At 31.8% G+C, this 21,032-nt stretch overlaps 3 protein-coding genes across 5 annotated transcripts; all 3 read right to left on the bottom strand.

Annotated features, from left to right (window-relative positions):
- Positions 1–1,261: 1,261 nt before the first annotated feature.
- Positions 1,262–4,096, bottom strand: LOC123923328 (UPF0481 protein At3g47200-like). The gene is made up of 2 exons (XM_045976016.1): positions 3,046–4,096; positions 1,262–2,302 (listed from the first exon to the last, which is right to left on the bottom strand). Exons 1-2 carry the CDS (start codon positions 3,607–3,609, stop codon positions 1,541–1,543), a joined length of 1,326 nt encoding a protein of 441 aa, XP_045831972.1. The 5' UTR covers positions 3,610–4,096; the 3' UTR covers positions 1,262–1,540.
- A 3,332-nt stretch (positions 4,097–7,428) lies between these two features.
- On the bottom strand, positions 7,429–11,207 carry LOC123921773 (lysM domain receptor-like kinase 3). Of its 2 annotated transcripts, none has more exons than XM_045974446.1 (12): positions 10,274–11,207; positions 9,924–9,957; positions 9,804–9,808; positions 9,556–9,708; positions 9,209–9,393; positions 8,981–9,070; positions 8,797–8,890; positions 8,557–8,708; positions 8,372–8,463; positions 8,151–8,289; positions 7,909–8,007; positions 7,429–7,813 (listed from the first exon to the last, which is right to left on the bottom strand). In XM_045974446.1, the coding sequence occupies exons 1-12, from the start codon at positions 10,905–10,907 to the stop codon at positions 7,637–7,639; spliced, it is 1,854 nt and encodes a 617-aa protein (XP_045830402.1). In that variant the 5' UTR covers positions 10,908–11,207; the 3' UTR covers positions 7,429–7,636. The 2 variants fall into 2 exon arrangements, with proteins under 2 accessions (XP_045830402.1, XP_045830401.1); XM_045974445.1 differs by having other exon boundaries at positions 7,430–7,813; positions 9,550–9,708; positions 10,274–11,206.
- Positions 11,208–14,318: 3,111 nt separating this feature from the next.
- On the bottom strand, positions 14,319–19,043 carry LOC123921715 (lysM domain receptor-like kinase 3). 2 transcript variants are annotated; one of them, XM_045974366.1, is made up of 12 exons: positions 18,073–19,043; positions 17,442–17,475; positions 17,338–17,342; positions 17,073–17,231; positions 16,679–16,881; positions 16,281–16,370; positions 16,067–16,160; positions 15,826–15,977; positions 15,640–15,731; positions 15,312–15,450; positions 15,074–15,172; positions 14,319–14,656 (listed from the first exon to the last, which is right to left on the bottom strand). In XM_045974366.1, exons 1-12 carry the CDS (start codon positions 18,704–18,706, stop codon positions 14,492–14,494), a joined length of 1,866 nt encoding a protein of 621 aa, XP_045830322.1. In that variant the 5' UTR covers positions 18,707–19,043; the 3' UTR covers positions 14,319–14,491. The 2 variants fall into 2 exon arrangements, with proteins under 2 accessions (XP_045830322.1, XP_045830323.1); XM_045974367.1 differs by having other exon boundaries at positions 17,079–17,231; positions 18,073–19,041.
- Positions 19,044–21,032: the final 1,989 nt, after the last annotated feature.

The following is a 21,032-nucleotide window of genomic DNA, read 5'->3' on the forward strand; positions in this document are numbered from 1 at the left end:
CATTGAATAACGGATGAATTTGGTCGATAATGTAGTCCAGATTCATTAATTATTCAATGAATTTAAAAAGTAACTTTTGCTTATAATTAAGGACGGAGGGAGTAGGATTCATGATTTTAATTAAAAAAATGTTTTGGTAACTGATTGTATAGAGAAATATGGACGTGTGGCTTAAGAAATAAAAGGGGGTGGATATACATCTTTCAATTGGCACATTCAGATTGAGATATAGGCTCTCAGATTGAGATATAGGCTATGTTTGGTAAAAATAAGCTATAAGCTAGCTGATAGCTGATAAGCTAGCTTATAGCTGAAAAGCTAGCTTATAGCTGATGGCTGATAGCTTATAGCTGAAAAGCTAGTAGAATAAAATTAAAGTGTTTGGCAAATTTAGCTGTTGTAAGTACAAAATGACATAAAAATACATGGTTAGTAGGTAGTTTTTTTTTTGTAAGTGTTAGTGGGTAGTTATTATAATTTTTAAAAAATAAATAAATGAAATTAATGAGGGTAAATATGGAATAAAATGAAAAAGCTATAAGCTATAAGCTCATACGCTACTTGAAATAGCATCTCAAAAAACGCTATAAGCTAGTTAGAGAAGCTCGTTACCAAACATTTCACATTTTTTTCAAACAAGCTTATAAGCTAGTTCAATAAGCTATAAGCTAGCTTATTGGACTTACCAAACAGTGCCATAAGCCAATTTTACTCTTCTTTCAGATATGATTGGAAGAACTTGTTGAATCCCGAGAGATTATTAATTCTTGCTAGTTCTATTACTTCTGGAAGATTTGCGTTTATGAGGCGTGCATGTCTTAGGTATTGTTTGTATTTTGCAGCTGAGTATTGTTTAATTTGTTTTTACGATTTTTTATTTTATTTCTTTATTCAAATTTGTTTATCATTTTTTTCATTATAGTAACTTAATTTGTTTTTTTTCTTGTTTGAAATTCATGGAGTATTTTGTAATATTAAAAATCCATAAAGTACATCGAAACCTTGAAAATCTGTGTTATAAATCTGTTAAAATCATGTATCGAGATTCTTGATTGTAAAAAGTTGTTTTAAAAAGTCTTTTCAAATCTCACAAAGTCAATATAATCTTGCAAAATCTTTTAAAATCTTCAAGATTTTTTTGTTAAAATAGTGTTTTCAAAATCTCAATCGATTACACCCCTAAATACTCCTAAATCACGTTGCTAGTAAACAAGTTCTATATATAAATAATTATGCATGGTCATTGGTCACTTAGCTTGTACATCAATCCAATTATTAATGGGAACAACAATTTAATATAAAATTACAATTACAAATTAAACGTGTAACACATGAAATTAATAATCAAAATGAAAAGCAAACAAGAAATACAGACCAAATTAGTAAAGAAAGAAATTACATTGTAGGTGTGGTGTGCACTAGTAGAAAAATAAAATTAGAGAGGTGATATTCGTCGCTAATGTATTAATATTATGTAACAAACACTTTTAGTGGTGACTTTAGCGACGACCCAAGAATAAGGTGACTTAGTTGAGCTGGGCTAGCAATCATGATAAAATGAAAGAATAGTGTATATAGTCTGAACAATAGTTAGAACAAAAAAGATTATTCCAGCAACAAGAGACACCATAGTCCAAGGGTTCCTAAAATAGGTTTCGACGAGACTAGCACGCCAACGTTTCCACGGTTTCTTACAAAAGCGATATATATCCTCCGTCACCTTATTAATTTTTTCATCGCATGCTATTGGCATTTCTTTGGACATTGAGTTGAACAATTCGGCAACAGTTTCATTTGTCCCAAGAGTGTTCATTAGGATCCCCTTTCCATTGAGGATTGAAACATCCGCCACACTATCAACAATGGCGTCCATAAACAATATAAACGATGTTATCTCGTTACCAGCTCCATTGTGGAGGCGCTCGAATGCCATGAGGTTAAGGAACATGTATTCTGTGTTATCGTCTATGATCAATCTTGGGAGCCAAAGAACACCTTCGCTGAACCAAAAATCCCTGAGGCTACTTGTTTTACTTTTTTGGAAATGTATTCCAGACTCTTGGAGCTTTCTTGCGGATGCATCATTGATGCTATAATCTTCTCCTCTTTTCTCCGCCCTTGTTATTTTGGGGGTGGGTGTTGTGTGACTTGGTTCTTGTATCAAAGTTTTTCTGTACAAGTCCAATATATGCATGCATTTCCCCAACTCTATGATTTTCTCGTTTAATAATGTGGAGGCATGGTCAAGAAATATTGGGTTTAACAACTTTATGATTTTCATGTTTAACTCATGATGATCTCCCTGTAATGTTTCATACAAAATTTCAGCGTTAGATAATCAACCAACATTTATTATATCTATAAATTGGAAAAAATATAATGGTATTTTGTTTTTCAAAAATGTTATTCAAACAACAATTTTCTAACAATTATACAAAAACTATACACTTTTCTAACCATTTTCTGTTTCCGTGGTGTGAGTAGTATAAAGAAAAGTTGTTCCCATAACGCATATGTTTTTTTAGAGGCATCTAAAATTGTAGGGACTTACCCTAATTTTTTCCCGAAGAATAAAACTGGCCATATTGGTACTCTTATAATCCAATAAATTGGTACTTTTTTTATTACTAGACAACAACATAATATTAAAAAAATTATAATGAAAAACAACATAATATTAACAATACTTATATTTATTGTTAAAATATATTATCTAAATAATTGTAAAATGTTACCTATTTTTTATTTATTATTATTTTTATCTATAAAAAATTTAGTGTGAGTGAATGATGTCTCGGTTTAAGGTAGGAAAGACATAGTGCTTTAGAATAATTATAAATATAATTGCATTTACCTCTTTTCAAGAGAAACAAGATATGTCTTTATACTACTAGACCAATTGCAAATTCTTAGAATTAGCTAAGATTATTTAAATATAAAGTATTGGCCAATAATTTTATAACTGAACAAATTAGAAAAATCCAAAAAAGAAAATTTTGAATGACAAATAAAAAAATGACATAAATAAAGAAGACCATTAATTACCTCACCCGCAAACTCACTTAATATATGAAGAACTATCATAGGTATTTGATTCTCAAGCATAAGCATGTCACGCTCTACAAATGGCAACACACGAAGTGTCCCACGTTTACCAAACACAAGATCATTCTCACCATAGTCGTCAAATGGAATTTCAGAATTATGTACTCTCAAAATCTCCAAAATGAAGCAACCATCAAGAATCATCATTTGAATGAATTTTGGAGTGTCATTTGTCCAAATTAGATCTAGTGGCTTATACGAGTCTCTCAACTCTTGAGCCACTTGATCCAAGCATTGAAATAACAACTCAATAGGTTTCTTACATCTCTTTAAGAAATGAACAAGGACTCTATGCTTGTGTTCTTCCATAGCCTTTAATTTCTCCTCCCCATTATGGTAAGGACCAAAGGAAATTGCTCGTGGTTTGTAGGCTTTTTCGTTCAAATCCGTGATTTGTGAAGGTATTTTGTAAATTGAATGCTTCCTCCATTGTTCCTTCTCATCATGACCATTGTTCTTTACCTCCTCATTGATTTTATCCATCCACTCCATTTCTAATTCCATGTATGCCTAATATGTTTGGTCTATACCTATATATGCTACATTGCTAGTAATATACTCTCTCCGTCCAAAAATATAACCAAATACATTCACTTTTGTTGATCACCTTTTATTTACATTTTGGGACGGAGGGAGGGAGTATACTATTCATAATCCTATCTTACTATCAATGTCTAATTGGAATCTTGGCTTTATATTACTTTACTGTTGGAATTGCCTTTGAAATGATGCAGAAAAGCAGAAAACTGACCCTGCCCCTGTGCTCCGCGCCATGCGCAATTGCTGTTTCAAGAATTGGTTTCTTGATCTGTTGGCTGCGCCATGCGTAGGTGACCTGCTATAAATGCGTGTTGCTGCGTTTTGCAGCCGTCAGGAAGAGAGAGAAGTGGAATTTTTAGGTCTTTTCAACATCAATCAAGCTAGGGTTCAAAAGGGGTTCTTTTGGGTACACTCTAGGGATTGAGAACTTATCTATTTCATCTTGTAATCATTATTGTTTGAATCTCTTGGTCACGGGAAGAGATTCAGGAAAATGGTAGAATTTAGGAAAACTCTAAATTCTTGCAACTCTTTGTGGTTGAATCTTTGTAATCAAGTTGAATCATTCACAATGGAACGGAGAGATCTCTCTCCCCCAGACTAGGTCATTATTGGACCGAGTGTTTTTTATCGCTTTTGGTAGTTTAGCTTTTGTTGTTTTATTGCTCATCCATTTGATTTGGTTGCTTCAATCCATTTGTCCCACACACTAAGTATTATTGGTGTGGTTTTCGGTTCGAATTCACAACATTTACCAAAGATAATATTAAAATTGGATTAATCTTCTTTTAACAGGAAATTAAATAACTACTTTCGGAAAAATAAGTTAATTAACTTAATGCAAAGAAAAGAAGTAACCAAAAAAAAAAAATGCAAAGAAAAGAACTATTATCATAGCTTTTATATATTCCATCAATTCCTTCCATACTTCTTTACGGTACCTTATCATCTGGATGAAGAAAAGAATATCTGATTAAACCTCTCATTAACTACCTTATTGAACAAGTCGTTTTTTTTCGTCTAATAATTTTATTTTATTTTTACATCTAATAATTTTAGTTTTTTGCATATCATTTGATTGTTCTGGGATTGAAATTGAAGATGATGATGTTAGGTTGAAGATGGTCTCACATTACTACCTGATCCATATTTCCTTTTTTTTTTTAAAAAAAATTAGATGGAAAAAAATGTTGATGTGGCGGATGAGTCACTTAAGTGACTTGTCGCATCGGTGTTAACTTGGTCAAAATTGACCTTTTGCAAAAAGGATAAAGATAGAGGGCTAGAAGTACTATTTTGAAACATAAGGGACGAAATCGCAATTTTTTGAAACTTAGGGGGTGTATTGAATTGAGATTTCATATATATGTTTTAGAATTGAAATAAGGATTTTAAGATTAAATATCTTACGAGAAAATGAAGAATTTATGGAGTTTGTAGTTTGAAGAGGTGAGAAGAGTTCTCCAATGATGATTTTCGACCCTGTATCTTATGGTTGCAGTGGTCAGCAGGTTCTATATAGGATTGTTAGTATCCGATAAACTATTCGATACTATTTTTTTGACCATCTATCCTATACTTTCTTGTTACAATCTGAATTTAGTTATAGGGTGGCTTATTGTGCCCGCAAACCAAACCCTATAAAAGAAAGTTTCCTCTCCCTCTCCTTAAAACCATGGTTCAAAGGGGAGAATTGTCCAATCCTATATAAACCCTTTCACCGAGTTCATGACTTCTGATGTATGACTCCAAGTTGGGTTCATAAAGCACAACTTGCACATAAATCGCTGACAAATATTTTTTAAAAAATAAACATACATATAAACCGTACTAGTGTTTACATCTTCACCAAAAAGTTGGTCAAAAGAAAAAACTTCACTAAAAATAATTACGGGAGGTTTTGACTGTTTTGGGAAATACAAACTGAAGTAGAAGGTAAATTGATCATGGTTTGTAGGCTTTTTCGTTCAAATCCGTGATTTGTGAAGATATTTTGTAAATTGAATGCTTCCTCCATTGTTCCTTCTCATCATGACCATTGTTCTTTATCTCCTCATTGATTTCATCCATCCACTTCATTTCTAATTCCATGTATGCCTAATATGTTTGGTCTATACCTATATATGCTACGTTGCTAGTAACATATAATATTCACAATCTTATCTTACATTTGAAAGTGTTGGGTCATCACGAGAACAACTTCACAAGTGAGTTGAACGCCACACTCCAATGTGGATGATCCCCCAATTGTCCCCTCGTGATGACCCAACAGTGGTATCAGAGCCGATGGTTCGACGAAGGGTTGAACTGACTCCATGTATCGAAAGTCATCATGACAAAGGTGATCAGGCGGCGGGTCCCGTTGAGCAGTGTGGCTAATAGCGGTACAAGTATATGGATGAAGAAGCTTCCACTTGAGGGGGAACATATCCTAGAATGGATGGACTCACACTTGAGGGGGAGATTGTTATGGCAAGTGTGAGTGTTAAGTCACACATTTCTTAGAAAGTGGAGGTTGAACACTTTATAAGTGAGAGGATCCATAAACCTAACACCTTAAGATTTTGGGTAAGAGTGTGGTGTCCAACTCATTTGTGAAGTTGTTCTTGAACCCAATATGAATGATCCCCGACTGTCTTCTCATGATGACCCAACATAAAACAAAGATAAAATATTCACTTCATAAGCAGTAAAACTATCAATGTCTAATTGGAATCTTCGCTTTATATTACTTTACCAAAGAGATGTTTTCTCTTCCCACCCCCGTGAATCTTTTATCCCCCTGAATTTCCAATTTTGCCATTGAAAACAAATTTCGGTTTCTAAAAACCGAAATTTACTCTGAACTTGCACTAGTAAAAATTCGGTTTCTGCGAACCGAATATTTTTGCAAGGGCAAAATTGGAATATTGGGGGTATAAAAGATTCACGTGAGGTGGGAAGAGAAAACATCTACCAAAGAAAATGTTAAAATTGGAATGATCTTTTTTAACAGGAAATTAAATAGCTTTTATATATCCCATCCCAATTCCTTCCATACTTCTTTACGGTACCTTATCATCTGGATGAAGAAAAGAATATTTGATTAAGCCTCTCATTAACTACCTTATTGAACAAGTCGTTTTTTTTTCATCTAATAATTTTATTTTATTTTTTAAAAAAAGGAATATGGAAAGGGTGGTCATTTAATTTTATTTTTCCATCTAATAATTTTAGTTTTTTTGCATCGTTTGATTGTTCTAGGATTGAAATTGAAGATGATGATGTTAGAAACCGAAATTTGTTTTCAAGGCAAAAAAAACTTCGGTTTCTACGAACCGAAGTTTTTTCAAGGGCAAAATTGGAAATTCAGGGGATAAAAGATTCACAGGGGATGGGAAGAGAAAACATCTCTTTTTTGTCCATGTATCCTATACTTTCTTGTTACAATCTGATTTTAGTTATAGGGTGGCTTATTGTGCCCCCCAACCAAATCCTATAAAAGAAAGTTTCCTCTCCCTCTCCTTAAAACCATGGTTCAAATGGGAGAATTGTCCAATCCTATATAAACCCTCTCATCGAGTTCATGACTTTTATGTATGACTCCAAGTTGGGTTCATAAAGCCCAACTCCCACATATAAATCGCTGACAAATATTTTTTTAAAAAATATATACATATAAACCGTCCTAGTGTTTACATCTTCACTAAAAAGTTGGTCAAAAGAAAAAACTTCACTAAAAATAATTACAGGAGATTTTGACTGTTTTGGGAAATACAAACTGAAGCAGAAGGTAAAAACCTATGAAACACAGACTCGTCACCGATTTGTAATCATGTGTGTCAAAGTTGTGTTGGTGTCGGACAGTGATGCATGTCCGACACACATAATCTGAGGAGTGTTTGTATTTTATAGGTAAAAAAACTCCCCAAGTGCAATGTTTTATATACAATGTACAAACCTTTTGTTGTAAAGTTTTAACAAACACCATTAAATTGGGTATAGAGAACCTTCATCTCACTGACAATAGATTTATGATAGTTTGATTTTCATAGGAAGTATCATCATCATCATCATCATCACAATCTTGGGTTGGTGGTGAAAGTCTCATAAGAGCCACAACTGCAGATCTCATACTTGGGCGTAGTAACGGATTGTCTCGTGTACATGCTCTCCCAAGTTCAGCCATCTGCAATTCAAATATTCACAACCTTAAGTTCTGTCAAATGACAAAATCTAGCTAGTGCCAAATTTTGAGAGAAAAGTTTCATATTGTTTTCCCACCTTGAGAACATCTTCAATTAGATAGTTTTCTTTAAGCCTAGGATCCACAAGTTTGCGAAGACCTTCTAAAGGATCAATTTGATTAAGTGCTTCTCCAAACTGCAATACAAAACAAGTCAAGGGTAACTACATAATTACTATCATACTAACATTTGACTATGAAAAAAAGCAAGAATTCAGTGTTTTCTAAGTAACTATAATCGATTTAGTTGGATTAAGGGGTGTCTAAATTCTAGACCTACCAAGGCTACAAGACCCTTTGATTCAGCAACAGTTTCACCTGTCCTTAGAACAGCATTCTTTGCAGAAATAAGTTCAAAAAGAACAACTCCAAAAGCATATACATCTATTTTCGGAGAAATATCGCCATATTGAGCATACCTGCAAAAACAATGCAGCTAATTAATAATCTAAGATCTATGCACTGCATACAAATTCAATACATAGTGAAAACGGATCATACTCTGGTGGCATGTATCCGAAAGTTCCAACAAGACGAGTGTGAAGTGTAGAGCTTCCAACTTCAATAAGTTTGGTTAAGCCAAAATCTGCAACCTGAATTTAAAGCCATTCATAGTTTAATTAATCTCAGAAGAAATGAATAATAAAAATTTGGAATGTAGATCATTAAGATTTGTTATAATGAACCTTTCCGCGCAAGTTTTTGTCTATCAATATATTTGCTGATTTTACATCTCGATGGATATACACAGGCACAGTGTGCTCATGAATGTATTCAAGGCCTCTTGCTGAATCTAGAGCAATCTGAACTCTACTTGACCATGGTAATGGTTCTTTACCTGGAATTATTTCATCATCTTTAATAACTGTTTGACAATACTGTAAGATCACAGAAAAATATAAGCAGTTTTTTTCTGCTGATTCTACCTATTCCGTGCAAATAATGACCCAAGTTTCCATTGTCAATATGTTCGTATACAAGGAAAAGTGATCCCTCAACGCAATATCCAATCAAACGTACCTACGTTGTTCATAAAAATGTAGGGTTACAACTCGCAAAGAACATGTGTTAAGACCTTCAACTCACAAAGAAATTCAAGTGATGGTATACCAGATTCAAGTGATGAACATGTGTTAAGACCTTCAACTCACAAAGAAATTCTGTCGACGCTTGTACGTCCATCTTCTTAATTGCTGTTTTCTGCATAGAATAAATTATATGAGAGAAAAAGAGTGAAAAACAGAAACATACTTTTTCACCCTTAAGAACATTATGCATTAGTAAATAATGGTTAATCATGTTATAGAAGTGAAGATATAGATTCAGTTTCTTAATTACCTCGCCTCTAAGTTCTGCATAATAAACAGCTCCAAATCCACCTTGACCAATTTTATGATCCAAGTTGAAGTTATTTGTAGCTTTGGCTAGTTCTTGATATGAAAACTCTGTTGACTTTGCCACCATAATACCTGTAAGGCCAGTAGCACTACCAGTGCCACTGGAAGTTTCATATTCTCCACTACCTGAGTTGAAAAAAAAATAAAAATCAGGTTATGAACATGTCATAAGCTATTTTCATTAGGTCTATCGAATCCTGATACAAGAGTTTACATCATATATAATATCAAATAAGTAGTTAATAAGAATTTAGAAAGAATCTGAATATGAAAAATATATACCATTACCATCTTGAGTTGAAAGCTTCATAGAAGTTCGAGGAAGTTTATCTTTCTCTTCTTCCTTCTTCTTAATGTATCTAACATATATACAGATAACAAATAATACAAACCCGAATATTCCTGCTATAGATATACCAACCGCTGCGCCCTTAGCAAGACCTGCGTATATATAGAACGAGGCATTAACCGTTTTTACTTTCTCATATTTTTTGTGCCAAAAATAATCATCATAATATGAACTCAAAAGGCCAAACCTGTTCTGCAAGAAGGAAAAAGAAAATGAAAGTTAGCAAGATTGAACCAAACATGGAGTAATATTTAATTAATTCTATATAGAATTCAACATGAAAAGTCAGATAATCAAAGTTACTTACCTAGGATATAAGGGAACATAATCTCCATTTTGATCTGCAAAATTGAAATAGACAAAAAACTTTGAGCAAATTCATTGAAGAAGAATAAAAGAGTAGTTTAACCATTGAATATACTCTACTTGAAACCAAATGGTTGGACTCAAGTGATTAATGAATTTTAGTAAAGTTCGAATTGATTGGTAGTAGATGAGTTCAAATCATGATTGAAATGATCATTGACCAGACTTTACTTACCTCCCATTGGTAGTAGAAGACTTTACAGTAATTTAGCTTTTGACTATACTTTAACCGATATATTTATACTAAATACTTTCGAACAAAACATCGAAAGAAACTAAGAATATACATACCTCTTCCTGGAATGAACACAATCCCACTCTCTTTGCTGAAATCGACACCAGGATTGTAATTCTGTAACAACCCTTCATCAAGTTTAGACTCATTTGCAATCTTCTTAAGAGTATCACCAGTTCTAAGTGGATATGTAATAAACAAGCCATAATCTTTTGAAACTTGGCTATTCCCACAAGAACAATTGACAGTGACATTAACCTTACCCTTAGCAGGTATATGATTTGGATCATAACTATTGAACTTTTTCAAAAGCTCAACAGTTGTTAAACTTACATAATAAGTATTTGCAATCAAATCATAAGTATCGCCTTCTTTCGCTGTGTATTCAAACACATGACCAAGAAATTCACCTCCAATACATTCACATGGGAATGGAATATTGATTCTAAAAAATGAAAAAATATTACCATGATTGGTTACTAAGACTTTATTGTATTTATTTAAAATATCAGAAGAATTTGTAACAATCTTTGATTGCATAAAGTTTTTTACACTTGGAAGTTCAACTAAAGGTAAGACATAGTAAGAAGCTAAAGCTATATCACACCCTTTCACACACTTTGATTCAACTTTGAAAAAAACACATTCAACAAATAGAAAGACCAATAGTAACACATTTTTTAGTTTCATATTTGGTCAATAAGAAAGAGAGAAAATCAAAATGGCTTCTGAATGAAAGGAAGAAGCTGAAAAAGAAATTAACTCAAATTTTCTTTTTTGAAAGTAATGTCACACTTTGTAGCTCTTATATTTATATATTATATGGCTATATTTAATGGACTATTGAATTTTTTTTGTATATGGAGACTGGCTTGACTCATCCCTCAATTGTTTTGTGAATGTAATCGTATAATATATATAGTATATATAAATTGATATGCACACGATTTTGCTCAATTATATGATCAGAAGAGACATGCGTGATTGGATATGTTTGACTGTTTGGAAGAGAAAGTGGAGGGAACAATATAACGGTTGGCTACAATGAGTTGACATGTCATTTATTCATTCATGGACTCCATAAAAAGAAAATTTTATGGTAGATATGAAAAATTTCAATGTACCGGTATATTAGATTATTAAATTATTAAGTAAATAAGTATTCTTTTGAAAGAAATCATTTTGGATCATTTTGTATAAGACAAAATTTGTTCAATAGTTCAAACTTCGTCCTGTGTTGTTATGTCGAAATTGGATAATCTCCAGCACTGCCCCTTCTGCTATCTATTCTGCCTCTAATCCAACTTTTGAGTGATTTTAAAGGGAAGAAATAAAATTAATAAATGGTTTTTAATATAGAACAAAGGGTGAGTTTTGAGTCGCACAAACTACAGGAAAGAATCTGCAACAGAGGATCCAGATCTTGTTACGTCTTGTAATGTTTAGTTTAGTACTTACATTTTTTTTTGTCAATAACCCTCTAGTTTTCAGGAGAAGGTGGCCTCACTAATCCAGAGAATCGAACTCGGGTTTTCTCGAACTATCCGTCTTAGAAGTGGGTCATTTACCATTTGAGCTCAATGTCTTGGTTATTTACTTTGTTTGTTTCTTCTTAAGTGTCGTTTTTTTTACCATTGTGTATTATTCACACAATCTACTTTGACCACAAATTTTTATTCGTATATAAAACTAATGTTAACATATATGATTTTGTTCAATTTGTCCGGACAAATATTTTTAAAGTGTAAAATTTCATAACTTTTTATAATAAATAATTAAATATATTAATGATAAAAGTTGTGCATTGACATGTATGCAATAGTTAAAAGTGACACTACTGAGGCCCTCTAGTTTTGACCAAACTTCTCCTTATTTTTTACTTCTTTACTTTATTTCTGTAATTCTTTTAAGGAGAAATAGGGTCAAATACAATTTTCTACTTCTCTATTTCTTTTAAGGAGAAGTAGAAAATAAGTAGGGTCAAACCAGCCTTAAAATAATATGGAGGGAGTACCATTTAAAATATTGAAAACTCTTAGTAAAAAAAAAAATTGAAAACTCAACAATAATTTTCTACAATTTTAAATAATTATAATTTAGAAATTTTTATTAAAAATCTATTAAAAAGCACAACTTGATGTTGATATGCCAATCACTTTGTTTACTTATTAGGCAACAAGTTGGATGTCAATTAATTTGGGTGTATTATGAAGAATATTTTGTGACATCCAAAGAGATTGAAAATGTTAGGATTTGTTTGTTTAATACTTTGCATTCGTAATGGCAACCCTGTCGGTAGCTATGCAACCACTTTACAATGTCTCATATAATTCAAACAAACACCATAATTTCCATTTTTAATTATAAGCCACGTCTTTATAGATGGATTCATTGACTTCACTATAATAAAAATCAAAATTGAAGTACTTGACATTACCAGTTGCAAATTTCTGTTTAATTTTATATTCATTTTTAAATTGTATATATAACATAATTAGTGGCAAATGATGACTTTTTGTTTGTAGATATTCGATTCCTCACAGTACCAGAAATACTCCCTCCGGTCCTTTTTATAAAGAACACTTAGGGCAAAAAATTTGGTCCTTTTTATAAGAAATTTTGACCAATTTTCAAATGTTTTAAATGTTCAATTTCACTTATGCCCTTATTTATTATGAGAGAGAATTTAAAAATAAGTAAGTTAGTTGAATAAAGAGTAATTAAATAAGGGTATACATGGAATAAATTAAAATTTATAAGAGTATTAAATAAAAATAACTATGTTAAATGTGCTTCATTGGTCTGTGTGATTTTTTCAAAATGTTCCTTATAATAAGGACCGGAGGGAGTAATATCTTAAGCATATTTCTAGTAGTGTCAATAATATCTTAATCTCTTGATAAGTTAATTTCATTTTAGGTGTTTTATTTTTTAAGATAATAATTAGCTGAGTTGAGTTTCTTTTACTTAAACACTTTTATTACTAGTAGTTAGTGGATTGTTAGATGAGCTGAAATTCAATAAATAAGAGTATATTTGTGGAAAAAATTAATAAATATTGTCTTAATAGACAAATAATCCGAGATATTGAAAATTTGCAAAATAGACACTTATAATGAGTCAGAGGAAAGTACACATAGACACATATGCCCCAAGAGAATGGTAGATTATCTTTATAATTGGTTGCTTTTCTGTGGATTTTGATCAAAAAAGCAAATTCAGTGCAAGCTAATTCAATGGAAAATACTAATTGGTCGGAAAAAAAAAAAAAAAAAATTAATTAGTCGGTGACTAGTATTTTTTTTTTGACACAAGAAAATAACGATATTTATTCATTCCAATAATTGATAGAGCACATCAAATTCAAGTACAAATTCAACATAGTTAAAAACAAAAAGGATGAATCTGCGAACAAACTCACAACATCCAAGTTAATAGCATACAACGACAAAATGCCGACAAATAATATGATAAAACTAAAGTCACCGGAATGTCCATGCTTCTGAATCTGCAACGATGATGTCTAAATCATTGATTGAATCTGCAATTGATTGAAGTTGGTCTTCAATATGAACTAAACGAACGGACAAACAAATGTCGTACCAATGACGACGAACAACACAACCCGCACTCAGATGAAGATATCACAACAAAAGAAAGAAAAATTAAAAGACTTAATATATGTGAAAATCACTTATTTATATTAAAAACAAGAAAAAAGATGCAGAGGGGTGATTTTAGGTAAAAAAAGGACCTAAAACCACCCCTTAGAGGTGAAGGAAGAAGAAAACTCAAAAGAAAAAAATTAGGGCCGGCGGAGGAAGGCTGGAGCGTGAGTGGATGGGTGTTTAAACGTTGACTAGTACTTAAAAAGCAGAAGAAATTCTTACTACAGTCGACGATACTATGCAGAGTGATCTCACTGACTGAATGCCAATTCAATGCAAGCTACGTTTTTAAACTTCGTGTCTTCAAGTTGAAATTGAACTTGTAATCCATGGTTGTTAGGATTGTCCCATAATCAACAATAGTGATGTTTTGCACTTCAATTTTTGCCTAAAAACTTCATATATTCAATATTAGGAAGAAAAATATTGCCTTTTAAAAAACAAACAAATATTGTACTAGTATATTTCATTAAAAAAAAAACTTACAAATAAATTTGAATTACTTTAGTGTTTACTACTTCACAAAAAATAATTACACCATGTCTTCTTGAGATCTAGGACATTCTGAATTTTTGGGAAATGAAATTTGAACACAAAACAAAACGTTCATCTGAGTGAGAGTATATTTATGAGAGATTGATTTTCATAGGAAGTGTCATAATAACAATCTTCAGTTGGTGATGAAAGTGTCATAAGAGCAACAACTATAGATCTCATACTTGGACGTAGTAGTGGATTGTCTCTTGTACATCCTCTTGCAAGTTCAACCATCTGAAATTCAAACATATATTCACCACACCTTAAGAAATTCAATCTAGTGCCAAATATAATTCAACGACGGTAAATTAAAAACAAATTAACGTAAAGAACCAGAATTAGACTTTTTTTGTGGTTTTGAACCCTCTGGTTTCAGGGAAAGGGATTCCGATAATCCAGAGTTCAACCGCGAGGTAAATATAATCCGACCAAAAATTGTTCCCACTAGAAATCGAACTTTTATTTGCAAATTTCAACTGTGTAAATGTCTGGCCTTATAATTTTAGGAGACGAATTGCCAATTTACTCAATTTATTTCTTATAAAATAACATTCAAATTTTCTTTAATTATATTTCACTATTTTATGAATTCATAATATTATTTCTTAGAAAATAACATTAAAATTTTCATCGAAGAGAAATGAGTCCCACCTTTAGAACAGAATCAATTGGATAGTTCTCTTTCAGCCTAGGATCGACCAATTTGCGAATACCTTCTAAAGGATCAATCTGATTAAGTGCTTCTTCGAACTGCAGTACAAAAAATAAGTTAAGAGTAACTTCGTAACAACTAACATACTAACATTTGATTAATTTTTTATTTTTTTTAGTGTTTTCTAAGTAAAATTGATTTTAGTCGGATAAAGGGGTATCTAGATTTTAGACCTACCAAGACTACAAGACCCTTTGATTCAGCAACAGATTCACCTGTCTTTAGAATAGCATTCTTTGCAGATATAAGTTCATAAAGAACAACTCCGAAAGCATACACATCTATTTTTGGAGATACATCACCATATTGAGCATATCTGCAAAAGTAAAAATCGAATGAATTTAAAAAAAAAATCTGTACAATCATCCAGTCATATCTCACCGTATAATACAACAAAGTGACATATGGTGAGATGTGATTGAATGTCTGTGTGAATTTTTGTTAAATACTATCGGTACATAAACATTAAACTCGAAATTTACTACAAAGTGAAAAGAAATCATACTCAGGTGGCATGTAACCAAAAGTTCCAACGAGACGAGTGTGAAGTGTGGAGTTTCCAACTTCAATAAGTTTGGTCAAGCCAAAATCCGCGACCTGATTTTAAAACCATTTATAGTTTAATTAATCTAAAAAAGAAAAAATAATTATAATTTTGAATGCAAATCATTAAAATCGATCAAGAAACAACCTTTCCGCGTAAGTTTTTGTCTATCAATATATTTGCGGATTTTACATCGCGATGGATATACACAGGTACAGTGTGTTCATGAATGTATTCAAGACCTCTTGCTGAATCAAGAGCAATTTGCACTCTGCTAGACCATGGTAATGGTTCTCTGCCTGAAATCATGTTAGCATTGATTAATAACTTTGTGAAAATATTGCAAAATCACTTAAAAATATTAGCACTTTTTTTGTTCTGATCTTACCTATACCATGCAAGTATTCACCCAAGTTTCCATTGTCAATATGTTCATATACAAGGAAAAGTGACCCCTCGACGCAATATCCAATCAACCTCACCTATGTTTGTTCATAAAAATGTAGGTAAAATCAGAATAAGGTTTAGAATATCTGCTTGAAACTGGTTATGTAGCAAGATAAGGATTTCAACAATGGAAAAAAATATTAAAGGAAAAGTACCAGATTCAAGTGATGAACATGTGTTAAGACTTTCAACTCACAAAGAAATTCTGTCGACGCTTGTACGTCCATCTTCTTAATCGCTGTTTTCTGCATAGAATAAATTGTATGAGAGGAAATCCAACTAGAAAATAGTGGTTATATTCTACGTGAGAATAAAAACAGAAACTTTCCAATTCACCTTAAGTGATCAGTGCAACATAATTTACAAAACTTTTTCTTAAATTCTTGTATTCGTAAAACCAAAAAACGAGAACAGATAATACGTTTGAGAAAACAGTTTTATACGTTTTCATGAGGTGTTAGTTCGGTGATAGCTTTGACTTTGAAACCTCGAGAGACAGAGTTCAAATCCTCTCAGGAACAACTGTAAATTGACTATTAGTTTCTTTATTTACCTCGCCTCTAAGTTCTGCATAATAGACAGCTCCAAATCCACCTTGACCAATTTTATGCTCCAAGCTGAAGTTATTTGTAGCTTTAGCTAGTTCTTGATACGAAAATTCTGTTGACTTTGCGACCATAATGCCCGTAAGACCAGCAGTACTACCAGTACCAGGCACACTGGATCCTGATGTTTCATATTCTCCACTACCAGAGGCTTCACCGGCATCAGAAACAAAAATCAGCAACCATATGATTAAACTGTTTCCATATAATATAGTAAATTATTTTCATAAGCTATCATGACAAGCATATTGAAATTTCGATATGCTTCTCATGATAGCTTATTTTCGTAATCTTTCTCAAATACTTATAGAAATGCTTATATCATAAGATACAAAAATATACCATTACCATCTTGAGTTGAAAGTGCAATAGAAGTTTGTGGAAGTTTAACTTTCTCTTCTTCCTTCTTTTGGAAGTATTTGACATATATACAAATAACTATTAATAGAAGTCCAAATATTCCTGCTATAGTTATACCAATAGCTGCACCTTTAGCAAGACCTGTATATATAGAACCAAATTTATGGTTACAAGAGGCATTGACCTTTTTTCTGAACATGCATCAAGCTAAAATTAATCATCATAATGCCAATTCAGAATTTCAAACCTGTTCTGCAAGAAGGAAAAAAGAATGTTAGAAAGCTAGCACAAAACACGAAGTTACTTGTATATGCATGATCAACATGAAAGGTGACAATCAAAGTTACCTACCTAGGATACAAGGGAACATAATCTCCATTTTGATCTGCAAAGTTAAAAATAAATAAATTAAACTTTAAGCAACTTAATTAAAGTTTATACCATATATGTGAAAGTCGTATCAATCGGGAGTGCCCAGGATCAAACTTTGGATACAACAATCCTTAACCAGACTTTACTTACAACCCATCTGTACTTCAGATTACCAAGATTCTTCTTTTCAGAGAACCGGAGGACTAACATTTATGTAACTAATCATAATTATACCAAGTATTTCTGATAAAAACCACCAACCTCATTGAAGATTTACAATGTAATTTACATATAATCTACAAACTGCGGAGTTTTAGACATACACACGTCACACAATGTGTGAGCAAAAGGTCACAAACCATCTGTGCCACCGCAGTTGGCATATTATTTATCCTTCAAATATACTCTAACTGATATATTTATACCAAATACTTCTTATCAAAACATGAAAAGGCGAGTCTCGTAAGTGCAACTCGTATGGTAAAAGACTGCACAAACATTTGATATGCTAGGGTGCAGGTTTAGATCCACACATAGTATGTGTAAGTTTCGCCGCTTATTTTTTAAAAAGAAAAACATCAAAAGGTGATGCAAGAAATGGAAAACATACCTCTTCCTGGAATGAACACAATCCCACTCCCTTTGCTAAAATTGACACCAGAATTGAAACTCTGTATCAACCCTTCATCAAGTTCAGAATCACTTGCAATCTTTTGAAGATTATCCCTAGCCCTTAGTGGATAAGTAATAAACAAGCCATAATCTTTTGAAATCTGACTATTCCCACAAGAACAATTTACAGTAACATTAACCTTAGCCTTAACAGGTATATGATTTGGATCATAACTATTGAACTTTTTCAAAACCTCAACAGTTGTCAAACTTGCATAATAAGTATTCGCAATCAAATCGTAAGTATCTCCTTCAGAAGAAGAATACTCAAACACATGACCGAGAAATTCGCCTCCAATACATTCACATGGGAATGGAATGTTGATTCTAAAATATGAAAATAGATTATCATTACTAAATACTATGTCTTTATTATAGCTCATTATAACTTTAGGAGAATTTTTAACAATCTTTGATTGCATAAATGTTGTTATATTTGAGAGTTGTACTAAAGGCATGATATAGTATGAAGCTAAAGCTACATCACACCCTTTCACACACTTTGATTCAACATTGAAAATAACACAATGCAGAAATAGAATCAACAATATGAACTTATTTTTGAGCTTCATTGAATCAATAAGTGAGAGAAATCAAGAAGCATAAAAAGAAATTAACTCAAATCAGAAAAAATAAAATAAAATAGATTCTTATGTAGTACAATTTTTTCTTTCTTGAAAGTAATGTCACACATTCTATTGAATTTTTAATATATAGAAAATGACTCTAACTCAACTCTCAATTTTCTATGCATACGATTTTGCACTTATGATCAGAACAGACATGCATGATTGGATATTATTGACTGTTTCAAAGAGAATGTGGAGGGAACAATGTAAGGGTTGACATCTTATTAATTCATGTACTGAAAATATCAATGAATGTTCTTTGTATAATTTATACTAAGTACATTTAATTAAGGTCTTTGTAATTAAAGACTAAAGAGTACTCTTAAGTTTACTTTATATACAAGTTTTCACTTTGAGTCTATGTAAAAGTTGTTTGATTTTAGCATGTCAAATATAGGAAAATTTGTTTTTGGTCATTGTTTTGTTTTAGTCATAGTAAATTTTGTCCATGTTGACATTATTTCTTATATGATATCATCTATATATTTCAGGAAATTACTATGATCCACATAGTAAACAAACTATATGGGTGTGATTCGATTGACTTATTTTTCAGTTTATGCGAAATAATTTATGCCAATATATAAATTTTTATTGATGTAGCAAAGTTGGCTGTGTGTATCGAAGATGAAGTTGCGCGTCGGAAAGATAGGTTCGCGACAGGATTGTTGCAAGTTTTGCATCCTATGTCAGGAAGACTATTATTATACATTTCCGTCGGCTCACGAGTCCAACTTGCTACTATGATGTGACATATGGGCTTGTTAAGCCATCCGAGTTCTTTTCAATCCCGAAAACAGCATTTAATATTTTTAGCATAATTTTAGCAATTTTTTGTTTTATTTCTATTTTGAATATTTATCACGTCAGAGTTTCGGTTTAGTATTTAAATAATTTTGTGTTGTAGTCGTAAGGACTATCTTTAATCAATTAATAAAATTCGATATTTTTTTTTGTGTGTGAATTCCAGAGCTTTATTTCGTAGGTTTTTGTTTTACAAATTTATATTTTCGTTCTAGACTTAACGCTAGTTAATCCTTGCATTTCCAATTGCATTAGTTTTTGTGTATTATTCATATTTTTAACTTTTTATGAGAGGTCATTGAAAATATGTTGACAAACATTTTTATAGGGACTAAAATTACTATTAAAATTATTTAGGGACTAAATTTAAAAGGTCACATATTTGTAATGACTAAAAATATATTTAAGCCTTAATTATTTTTAGTTACAATAGTACGAAATTTTCACCGTTGTTCAGAGATGAACCTCTAACAACCAATCTATTTAAGGGCTCAACTTCTTACGACTTAAACTAATTCATCATTAGTAAAATTATGTAACAAACTATAATAATATAAAAACTTAAACAACACAAATCTGATTCGGCATGCCGATCACATTGTTTATTCATTGAGACAACAACTAAAATGTGAATTATTTTGGATGTATTATGAACAATACTACTATTTGTTGCATCCAAAGGGGATTGAAAATGTTAATAATTACTACTAAGATTTGTTTAATCCTTTGTATTAGTAATAGCAACCCTGTCGGTAGCTGTGCAACCACTTCACATTGTGTCCTCTCATAACTTCAACAATCAAACACCATTTTTTTAATTTTTAATTCTAAGCCACGCCTGTGCAAATTCTCCTTAGTTGACTTCACTATCATAAAAATCAAAATGGAATCTATTTGACAATACCAGTTGCATCTTTCAATTTTAAATTATTTAATATTTCCATTTGAAATTTTATATATAACATAATTAGAAACAAGTGATAACTTTGTTTAGAGATACAATTCTTCAATAAGATCGTGACAACCGATAATTATTATTATTGTTTATCTCAGCACCCAAATGATTTCAACCACCTCTCAATCACAGTTGCGGTGAATCGAACAATGATCTTTTCTATCAAGTATAGATTTTACCCAAAAGATTTTTTAACCGGAACAAAATCAACAATATTTTGATGTCATGAGTAGCTTTATCAACATTGGAACACAAAATTCCTAAAAATTGTGCATTTTTTCGATTCTAAATGACAGGATTCTCATAATCTGTTGGATTCTCCGAAGTCCATATGTTAAAATCCAAAAGGATATCAATATAATGTATCACAAGTGGTAGATATTTGGGGTCTTTGGTTGATGCATACGGAGAATTATTTGTTGGAAGAGGTTAACCCATTCAATTATCTCGAGATGATTAATCTCTACAATTGCACGTAGAGGGTACCCAAAAATATAATAATTTGGGAGG

Source organism: Trifolium pratense, linkage group LG4, assembly GCF_020283565.1.
Source record: "Trifolium pratense cultivar HEN17-A07 linkage group LG4, ARS_RC_1.1, whole genome shotgun sequence".
In the NCBI taxonomy this organism is placed as follows: domain Eukaryota; kingdom Viridiplantae; phylum Streptophyta; class Magnoliopsida; order Fabales; family Fabaceae; genus Trifolium; species Trifolium pratense.